Genomic DNA, 11,823 nt, shown 5'->3' with positions numbered 1-11,823 from the left:
TAAATAAATTTGACCATCAAAATAATAAATCTAAATTAGTCATTGAAACAAAAATAAGTTAAAAAATATATATATGTTTGAGGAGGATTAAATATACTCATATGGAATTATATTTATTTTTTAAAATAATAAAAAACTAACCTGAAATTAATTTTTTTCATTTTCGTTAGGGGAAAAGGGTATATGTGAGCCATTTATATATAAGTAGGGGTATATATGAGTCACTTTCATAACGAGGGGTATATCAGCTCTAAATGACAAAGTTGAGGGGTATATCAGACCCTTTTCCCTTTATTGTATCCATCCAATGCCCCAAACTTGACCATTCTACACCGTACTCTTCATTGTACTCTTCATGAGTAAAAAAACAGATTGAAAACATATTCCATATTCGTACTCTTTTAGGGTGGGTGTTCGGTATTATTAAATTTTCAATTCGATAATTGATAGATAAAAGTAGATATTAAATATCGAAGTTTTAAATTTGGTTCAGTAATTCGGTAATCAGTAAATTCAATTTTGTTTGGTATGGTATTCGGTAATAATGTAGTTTGCAACAAATTTTAAACATATGGAAAATAAATCAACCACACAAATAAAATATGAAGAAACACAACTTTATTGATAAAAATGTGGGTACAATTCTATTCCTCCCTTGATTCTACTCTCCATTCGATTTATCCATGATTCGAGGGTCGTTAGTGGCGTATTTCTGAAACTAGGAAGATTTAGATTTGACCTTTTTATGAATATTCCATGACTTTTGTGGAATATTCGAGATGCATTTTCAAGGGAATATAGTACCCTTTATATAGATATGAACGGTTTAGGGTTGAGTAGTCTCCAAGAATTCTAATTGGAACTGAACACACCTTTTAGAATCCCAACTCAAATTGAACACATCTTGTAGAGTCCTACAAAATTTCAAAGTCTACAAAGGTATTAAAGTTGTTGTATTACAAAGTTAATACTATTTCTTCCATCAATTTTGTTTTTTTATGTGGAGGCACGATATAATAGAAGACCAATAAGTAAGAAGACATCAAGAAAAACAAATTGATACAACCAAAAGAAAAACATATTGATACAACTAAAAGACATGTATTTGGGTTGTTTATGTTTATTCTTTAACTTTACCTTTATTAAGTAAAATAATTCAGTATTCGAAAAATATCAAATGGTACTAATGTACCATACCAAATCCAAACCCGAATTTCATAATTCTAAAATTTTCCTCCCGAATACCATATTGAATACCCAATTACCGAATATCAAATAAGAACTTATAACGGGGTCTCAAAAAATAAGTAATTTTTGCTGGGCCTTGATCCTTTTATTAGGTTCATTAAGCTTCTTATTAGTTGGAACTTCCAGTTATCTTGGTAGAAATTTGTTATCTTTTTTTCCGCCTCAGCAAATCATTTTTTTCCACAAGGAATCGTGATGCAGGTAGGGGTTATGATCGATTCGATAGAAAGGAATAGTCTGTATTTTTTGTTGGGGATTTCTAGAAAAAAATCACCGCATATTCCTCTGAATCCATATAAAAGATATTCAGTATGTTAGAAATTACCGAATACCAAATAACAAAAAATATTGATTCGATTTGATAATTCGATTTTCAGTACTTCATGCTTCTTCATGAGCATGAGTTGAAAACAGATTGAAAACATCATATAAAGAGGTGAATTGTAATGCTAAACCTAATGTTCAAATATTATATTTCCAACATGATTGCAATCTTTAAACAAAAAACAAACTCAATTTCATGAAATCCTTTAGTTCAACCTACCACTTCAATCTGCATCTGCATTTGCTCATCTGAGTCTCTTTTTGTTCTCTTTCTGCACAGCTGAATCTCTTTCTCTCTTCTTTTTCTCTTCGTATCGATTTTCGGAAAATATAAACTCTCCGAAAATATTGGAACCATATAACATCGCAAATTGTTGAACATATTAATTTGATTAACGAATCGATGTCGTTCCAAATCATATATTGCACAATATTGAGACTCAGCCGTTCTGATGTGAAAGAGAATTTCGTCATGATTCGTTGCATCGACCAAAATCACACTATTCTTTATAAATTGACCGCACAAGACATAATGTATGCAAGTAATAGTTAATGATAGTTTCCATTCGTGTTGTTCCATTATCCAAACGTCAAATGTTTTGCTCGAGATTATACCACCGTATAAACCAACACAACCTTTCAAAGAAGTCAATCTATACAATTGATTGTTTTCACGTATAAAATCTGGTTTTGGGAGCTCCTTCAGTTCATCTGATCTCACGTCAAAGTATATAATCTTAGAATTTCGACCTACTAATTGGTGAATTTTCCATTCTATTGACCAAAACACACGATTTTCTGTGTTTATTCCCGGACTGCAATCCCATGATCTTACATTCAGTTCTTTCACATGAACACTTGATTTCTTCTCCCAACTATTCCTAATTAGGCTATAAACAGCGTAAAACGATCTATAGATCAATATAATTTTGTAGTCATCCGCGTAAGGATCGTAACAAAATCCACATGCGTGTGGAGTTGTGCAGCTGTAAGTTTTCACATATGGACATTCATATATTCCATATTCGTTACTATATGGATTCCATAAAGCAAACGATTTATAACCTAGATGACTTTTTAATAGAACCATACCATCACATGAGCCCAAAGTTGGAACATGTTGGAATCTCTTTAAAGGAAACTTTTGTCTTACCAATATAACTTGTGGATTTTCGAAGGGTCGAAACTCGTACACACCATCAATCGTTGCAAATAAAAACGACTTTTTGGAACTCGACAATGATTTGGATCGATCATGGTGAACTTTTCTGAATATTTTGTCACCGATTATACTTTTCCATGGCTTAGAAACACATTGAAAACGTATCAATGATTTAACACGTAGCATTATAAGGATGCTATATATGATATCATCTGCAATAAAGAATATACTATGTTCCATGGCTGACTTCGTTGAGCTAAAGAAAAAGAACTATGCATTTAGATCTATGTTTTAAGTTATTATAAATCATAATTATCATTATAAAAAAGGTAAAGTATTTTAGTTAATGTGAAGAAGGAAACAAAAAAATCGTGATAGTTTAGAACTTAAATAGGGGATTCAAGAGCCATAATTCAGAGCTTTTTTTAATTTATTTATTTCCTACTACCAAAAATATTATATCTTACTAAAACTTATTTGCAGTTTGCACCATATTATATTTTCTTTATTTAGCTTTAGAGGGGGTATAAAAGTCGTGGCATCCTTTTCTTTTTAGTTCGTCCCAAAAAAAAATATCACCTTACTATAGTTAGAAACAAATTAACTTTAAAATTCCTTTGTTACCCTTAATGAAATAATTTATAACTCCTATTTTTTGCTGCTTGTTATTTTCATCCTAGTGTCCATCCATTAAGCACTTCCTACATATATTTTTTCCGAAGACCTCTAATTAAAGATGGACAGATTCATATAGATAAAGAGAACATGTATAGCCTTCTTGCAAGACAAAACAAAAAAACATACGCAGACCTTACCACTACCTTATCAAGGTAGAGAAGCTATTTCCGAAAGACACTCTGCTTAAGAGCATCAAATCAAGAAAGCATAGTTTTTAATAAGTAAAACAGTGTAAAGTTTACGAGAAAGAAACCGAAATAACCGCGGTTTAAAAAGAGAAGTTGTGATACTTTTCTCTTTTTTCTTGAACTAATAATAAAGTCCAAGAAACAAAATCTCTAGTACAACAAAAATGAAGTCACAAAGTTTTCTTGTTACATAAAGAATATGCTTTTTAACAATCTACTTAGCAGCAAAGACATGATTTTTGATGCAAACACTCTAAATATGATTTGTATCATGTTTTTCTTACTCTTGACCTAGTTATAGCCAACAAAAGAAGGAAAATCCAGACGGGGGACGGGCAGAGAATAACCCTAGCCTATAAACGTTCATCGGGATCATTCTTCAGCCAGCTCTTGTTTACTTCTATATGAGCTCAGGCAGGAAGTTCGAGTTTAGTGTTATTCTTCCAGCTGCAAACGAGGAACAATGGCTTATTATAACGTTTAAAAGAATGTAGCTCATGTATGGTTGGTTTTATACGGAAATGCTAAAACATTACCTTTGGAAGTAATAGTAGAAGAAATCAGCATAAAGCAACGTCTGCACGAGGCCTGCAATCCAGGCTGCCATAACACAAAAGAGCAATGAAACATAGGAAGTTGTCATTTTGATAACGAAATACATGAAACAGAAACCTTAAAAAGATGCCTGTCTGCTAGGAATAAACGAACAGCAAAAGAATTGAGGAGAGGTAGGTGGCGATTCATACTTATCCAATGTACAAAGTGTGGTTCTGTGAAGTAGCGGTATACCCAGTTCAAGATGTAAAGTGACCGATATGCGCTGCAAAACAAGAATCAATAAAACATGTTAGGTAAATTTGTCATCACTTCCATAGTCAAGTATGAACAATGTGAAGAGCGAGATCAAAGAATGGTTGCTAATCCCATATCTCCGAATTTTTCCAGAACGCTCATCATCCAAGAGCCCCCATTGGTTTGTAATAGCACAAAGGATTGTTACATATCCCGTTGGCTGACAAGCAATATGTTCATTGTAGCCAAAGGTGGTGGTTGTCGAACGACGTCTCAGTAAGAAAGGGATGTGAGGCGGAGACTTGAATGAGGCAAATCTGTCAATCTAATACCTGATGAATTATGTGACCAGCTTATCTAATAGCTTAGTTACGTATTTATACCTTAACGGGACGTTCAACAAGAAGAATTGTTTCAATGATATGCCCTAAAAGACCTTAAGCAAATGAAAACAGAGTAAATTTCACAACCCACTACAAAGAAATACATACAACAAGAGGAGGTACAAGGACGGTATCAGCCATCAGGCTTCACCATTCTGATCATTTTTTACAATTTTAAAAAGAGGATCCATTCTCCCTCCCTACTTTTCGTCATCTCGACAGACAGAACTTTTAAACCCCAATTGTCTTACCAATAGAACATGCATTGGAAATTCTCAAATACTGAAGAAGAAATAAAAGACAACTACACTTTAGGGTGTTAAGTTGACTGCACGACACCCTTGTAACCTGCCAATGATTTGATGTTGCTAATTTCCTGGTTGTGCGAAGCAAATTTTTAGGCATAAGCAGCATTACCTATCCGGTCATGTATCAGGATATACGACATTTTAAACTCTGGATCTATGTACTCACCCATAAAATCAGATCATACAGAATTATAATAATAATAATAATAACATCAATAAATTATCTTGTAAGATTGCATGACCTTGTCAGCCAATCGAAACTAGTTCAGACTTCGCAACCTCTAGAAAATCTATGGCACTATAGCGTATAAACTTGGTGACACACTCAGCAAGCTTATAGTGAACTCTGAAAAGAAAAATTACACCAACTGCCCAGCAACTGAAATCAGTTCCTCAGACAGTGTGTAGCTGTTTTTGGGATCAGAAGTTTATTTTTCAGACAAGGCCTAAGAATTGAACTCCGAGAATCAATCAATCAATCAATCAATTTACTACTCCTCATTCCTAAATTAGTTAGGATTGGCTATTATGAATCCTTGGTATCCATTTCCCTCTATCCAGGTCCACATGGTCAACAAAAGATTACCTGGGGAAGTTACTCTAGCCCAGGCGATTGTATCTGTCAGTTACTGGTTCACTTCTCTCATGACGATTTGTCAATGCACCATTAGTTATATGTTCTTCCTATTCCTTCATTCCTATATTAAGATGTACTCTAAACTTTTTGCCTGTTTATCATAATTTCTTCTATAAAATAATAAATAGAAAAACAAGCACTGAGAACCTGTTATTTGAAGTTCATTTAACTTTCTAACCAATCAACAGAAAGAGAGAGAGAGAGAGAGATGTGACTCTCCATGAATAAAGAAGCTATTTAAAACAAATCACAAGGAAAAGACGACAACAATTATGGATCCAACAATAGCTTATCAAGCTTGTTTACATAAATATCCGATAACCTTAATGAGACGTAGTTGCTACAAGCGGATACCCATCCCCCACCGGCCCACCTCACCCAAAAAAACAAAACAGCATGACAGATAGAGACAGATCTTCATGAAAACAAAATAAAAGAGACTGAGAAAGAAACCCTTAGTAAACAAAATAAGAAGAAACAAAGGAAAGATATTGAGACATGAGCATAATCAAATCTTGCAAAAGGAAAAAAAGGAAAGATACTGAGACATGAGCATAATCACTCTTGCAAAAGGAAAGAAAGGAAAGATGTATCACCCCAAGAGTAAAATGTATTGTCCAGTCAAGTTGTCTATATTTCTTGTTCTCTGCAACAAGACAAGCTGAGGAAAGATGGCGACAGCTTCCAAGAATATGGAAAAGGTCCACATTATCTGTTAAAAAATGCAACCAAATGTCCTTGATAATGAATATACCAATTAACGAGAAAGTGGAAGCACATCCAAGTGACATAATAATATGAAATGCAACAAAAAATTAATTTCAATGAGCTATAGAGAGTGCATTAATACCTCCTTGAAGGTAAACTTCTCATGTATAACAAGAGCCAATACAAGGCAAGGAACCACAAGGAGAACATGACGGAAAGTATCTTGGTCTTTGTCATAAGATCTGCGAACAATTTTGTGATGCCTCATGTACCACACAATTGACAAAGAGCTTCCCAAGAAAACCAACTTCATTGTAGTATTGTATAGTGAAATAAAGTCTGTAAATATGTCCAAGTAGCGAGTAACAAAGACAAGAGCATATAGCTCTTGCGTCTTCAGAGAAACACCTGTGAATAAATAACTCAACCATTAATAAACATAGTCTAGAAACTGGATATTTCCCTAATGTACCATTCCAATGTTAATGATGTCACATGAAGCGAGATTTTTCCGCTTAGAGATAAGAAAACTAAAATGTAAAAGGAGCACAATCCCTTAACATGATGGCTTTCAGCTCACCACCTTCTTTTTCTTACATATCTCATGTCCATGTTTGACATTTACACCTTGCAAAAGCACCTTCAGATCCAGAGTTACTTTAACCTTTCGAGGATAATATTTCTCCATTAGAAAAGTTAAACCAAAAAAGGAGTTAAAGATTATGTCTCTCTCAAAAAAAAAAAAAATCCCCTGTTTGTCATGATGTTTAATCTTTTCCTAAAAGAATACTAGTGATTTCCACTTACTAACAACTTTTCTCTAGTTATTTGCTCTCGACCACTCTAAAGGAAAAGGACCTCTCCGGCATTATAATTTTGTTTCTGTTTGATGCTTCTCATTTAGTTTCTAAAGAATAACACTCCATTAGCCAATGAAGTGTTAGATTCCGCTTTTAGCAATAGTGCAATATACAGGGTAACGGGAGTTTATAACCCAAATAACAGCTACTTAATGCAGCAGAAAGCAACATTTCTGTTCATTGAACAAGCTATTCACGAATAATTTGCTTGCTTCATTATTAGCAGTATACTATATCTTGGATATTTTTCTCCCATTTCTGGACCATTGTTGCAAACAATGTGAATAGCTCACACAAAATTTATCATAAAAAGTCAAGATTTTCAGAATAACACAATTATGAAACCAGGTGACACAAACAGATTGCCTCAAATAAAGTCTGCCCAGATTTAAGCTCAGTAACATCCCTTAACCAACAAATCCAAGAGCAACCTCAATCTAAATGCAGTGTTATCAAAAGCAAAAAGCACAAAAAAACTCTAAGGTCCGTTGGGACTTTAAGGCAAATAAAGATGGGAGTTAATGAGAAAAGGTGCAAATGGAGAAAACGTACAAATATACATAGGTTTCGTCCAAGACTAATAATTATAAGCATGGATAACAAATATATAGACAAAATCTTTTTACAATAAAGTCATCTCTTCAGGAAATCGTCATTCGCAAGGAAAAGTTTATCTTAGAGATTTGATGACGACACTAAAGCACAAATTAAGTGAAGTGAAGTGAAGCGCTCAACGTGAATTGAGGCTCGCTTCCGGGCTTAAGTGCGCTTTAAATGCAAAAAAGCCCTAAGGTCCGTTGGGACTTTTGGTCCAAAACTAATAATTATAAACATGGATAACAAATATATGGACAAAGTAATTGAATCTTTTTTACAATAAAGTCGTCTCGTCACAAAATCTTCATTCGCAAGGAAAAACTTATCTTAGAGCTTTAATGACAACACTAAAAGCGCAAATCAAGCGAGGCGAAACGCTCAACGTGTTTTGAGTCTTGCTTCAGGCATAAGTGCGCTTTAAGCACGCCTTTGACAACACTATCTAAATGTACAACATTTCTGTGCAAAACTTAATATTTTCAATACAAAATTCAACCTATCAAGACAATTTTTCTATAAGAACCAAAAATGACAGCAAACAACACTTCTTTCTTTTATATGACCATGGTGTCCAGGCCAACTTTCACACACCTCAACTAATTCCACGGATACCTTCCACCTCCCACCTCCCACCAGCAACAACAGGCATCAAACAACACTTTAAAACTGAAAACTCAGCAGGCAAGAACAAATTACCTCAACACCTATCCAAATCAACATTACAATAAAACCAACAAACCTTAAAAACACAAAAATTCATCACAATTCCCATAAAACCCAAATTCAACAACATGAAATACAATCCATTCAGCTCAACAAAAAAAAAACCTACATTCCAATAAAATCTCAAAAACTACAAACAACACATTTACAAATCCCAATTCAAAAAAAAACCAGCAAAACACTAAATTTCAACATTTATAACTAAAACAGATAAAAAGGGTATCATAATTTGAGATAAAAAAACATACCAGCACAAGATTTAATAGTATGGATCTTGAGAAGCAAAACAAGAACACTAGCCAAATGGGTCATATCCCCAGCAAGCCTGAATATATTCATCTTTTCTCTAAACAAGATCAAAATTGAATCTTTTTCAACAAACCCCACCAACAGATCTACCTAGAAAAATCACAGATCTTGGCTAATTCTCACACACACACACACTGCTACCAGTTATTTTGTTCTTGAAAAAATTGTACACAAATATTTCGGGCCAAAAAAGGGATTCGTTTAGGTAACGGCAAAAGAAAACGGGTTTAACGCCGTTAATGTGAATGAATGGATATACGTGGCTCGTCCAATCAAAATGTAGCTTCATGCGTGTAAGATTTAAGCAATATGTCATAATACGTCGTGTTTCGTTTTAATTTGTTTGTCTGAACGTCTTTTGATAACTTTTTAATTCCACGTAATTATGTGTCAAATTAAAACAGAACAAATAAATTGAAATAGAAAAGTAATAATAACTAAATGTAATTATTTTTCATCATAAAACATTCGTATACATTTTTATTCTCTTCTAATAATTGTTAGTATTTATAGATTTATAATTGACAAGGCTCGTTGAAAATTTCAATTAAAAACCAAATAGTTTAGTAATTTAACCATAATATCCATTACAAGTTTGTTATCATATAATGTTGTTTCAACTAAGTTAATAATAACTTTCCTGTTTTATTACATATCACTTTTTGTTGATAAATATCGAGTAATTTTATTCATTAAAACTAAGACAAAGTGAAAAAATCACCTAATAGACAAAAGTTATAGAAAGTATTAAAAAATTGTGGTATGTATATAGATGACGTTTAGATATATTAGAATTTGTATGAAATGTTTAGAATTTTTAAGGTCAACTTTGGAATTTTTGATGTTGATTTCTTAAAGTATTATATTATATAGTTTAATAAAATAATAATTAATTATTTATTATTTTTATTATTATTTTGGATATTAATAATTCTTAACATATCGTATGGACTTTCGTGTTGCATGGGCCGGAAAAAGAGAGCCGGAGATTATATGGGCCTTCTAGGCCCAACTCGATGAATGAGTACATAATTTATGTATTAATCACTTCATCGATAATAATGATATATTCAGTATAATTTCGTAACTGGAGTTTGAGAAGGATGATGTGTATGCAACTTTATCTTCACCTTCACAAGTAGAGAGGTTGTTTCGAATTGACTCGCAGCTAGCTCAAGTAAAGTATATTAAAATAAAGGATGGAAAGAAAATAAGTAGTGAAAAAAACATGCGAAAATTTAGAAAAGGAAAACAATAGCAACAACAAATAATAAAGTAATCAAAACAAAAGAAATGATAGGTAACAGTCATTTGAACAACAAGATAGTAGAAAAGTAATAATAATAATGCTCTTGAGGAAAATTAAACAACGCTCGACTACTTACTAATTTTCTACTCTAATAATTGAGCTTCATAACCTCCTTTCAGTATCATGTTCTCCATATGATACGAATGTGCCATGTAATGTCTAAGCACCTCTCCCTTATATTTTTTGTGTGTATATATACCACTCCTCATACCCGTCATATTGTCAACCTCTCACATCTCCTCAATGGGGCATCTGTGCATCTACTCTTCACATATGTCCGAACCATTTAAGCATTGCCTATCTCATTGCGTCCATCACGAGAGTCGCTCCCACCTTTTCTCGAGTATCTTCATCCGTAATCTTATCTCTCCTAGTATGCTAACACATCCATTTCATTCATTCTGATTTCTACTACTTTCATCTTTTAGACATGCAAGAAGGAACGAACCTACTTAGAGTCCTTTAGGTGTTCGAGCTGCACCCATTAACCTTGTATCGAACTATACATATCTATGTAGAAATTAAGAAGCATTTGTGTACAATTAACATAAAGCACCCGATGAACAAATAGTTTGATTGGTCTTATGACTCGTGGTGGGTGCTTAAGGTTGTTTTAGTGTTGTTGAGCCTGGGCACACAAGTAGTCCAACTCTAACAATCACTTTATAAAGCTTACTTTTAAGTCTTACTAGCACAATCTTATAACACAATACATCAAATGTGAACATTCATTTCATCCATCTCACTTTAATACAATATATAGTATCACCGTCAATCTCTCTATTTTCTTAGATTATTAACCCCAATTACTTAAAAACTTTATCATAAAAATAACTTATATATCAATATTCACTTTCACATTTATCACCTAAATTACATCACTCAATTTATACTCCAAATAATATGCAGAAAAATGTACTAATAGTGAGAAACCAAATTATATATAATCAATGGCCACTAATTAAATAGTACTTAGCTACCTAGACGAATTAGAAAGGAAGATACAAATAAATTAATTTAATGCTAAATCCTTCAAACTTAATCTACAGCCCACAAAGCAAAGTGAATGCATTAATTAATTTTGAGACTAGGAATATACCTTACGGTATTTTGATTATTCCACGAGAAAAGGAAAAAAATGTCAACTCAATAATGTAATAACAACGAGAAAAGTCAATTTTATCGACTTACTAATTCAATATCCAAATAAGAGTTCGATTTGAATTCACATCGAAAAAATTCACGATAAAGCACTTCAAATCCAGGCAACAATCCTCGTTAGTCACTTACCATGTTTCTAATCTCCATATAACTAAACATTAATAAGTTGATTTGAGCTTAGTTCCATTTCGATTATATTTTGATAAATGTCATTTAAACTCGCTCGATAATATAAAAGTTCGATTAATCTCGATTTACTCAAAATTGTAGTAAGCTCCTTTGGCTTCGACTTGCTCTTAACTCTTTACACAACTCCACCAACATGGGTTGTGGTGCATTGGTGGGAATGTTTCACCCTTAACCAGAGGTTTCGGGTTCGAGCCTTGAATATGGAGAAAATCTTGTTGGGAGCGCCACCCTCAAATGGGTCCTGCAG

At 33.2% G+C, this 11,823-nt stretch overlaps 1 protein-coding gene across 1 annotated transcript; it reads right to left on the bottom strand.

Annotated features, from left to right (window-relative positions):
• Positions 1 to 3,679: 3,679 nt before the first annotated feature.
• LOC102604511 (ER lumen protein-retaining receptor) lies at positions 3,680 to 9,092 on the bottom strand. The gene is made up of 6 exons (XM_006366783.2): positions 8,857 to 9,092; positions 6,571 to 6,836; positions 6,317 to 6,432; positions 4,347 to 4,420; positions 4,137 to 4,200; positions 3,680 to 4,047 (listed from the first exon to the last, which is right to left on the bottom strand). The coding sequence occupies exons 1-6, from the start codon at positions 8,945 to 8,947 to the stop codon at positions 4,011 to 4,013; spliced, it is 648 nt and encodes a 215-aa protein (XP_006366845.1). The 5' UTR covers positions 8,948 to 9,092; the 3' UTR covers positions 3,680 to 4,010.
• Positions 9,093 to 11,823: the final 2,731 nt, after the last annotated feature.

This window comes from Solanum tuberosum, unplaced genomic scaffold (assembly GCF_000226075.1).
Source record: "Solanum tuberosum cultivar DM 1-3 516 R44 unplaced genomic scaffold, SolTub_3.0 scf00688, whole genome shotgun sequence".
NCBI classification, from domain to species: domain Eukaryota; kingdom Viridiplantae; phylum Streptophyta; class Magnoliopsida; order Solanales; family Solanaceae; genus Solanum; species Solanum tuberosum.
This window is presented reverse-complemented; position numbering and strand designations above follow the sequence as displayed.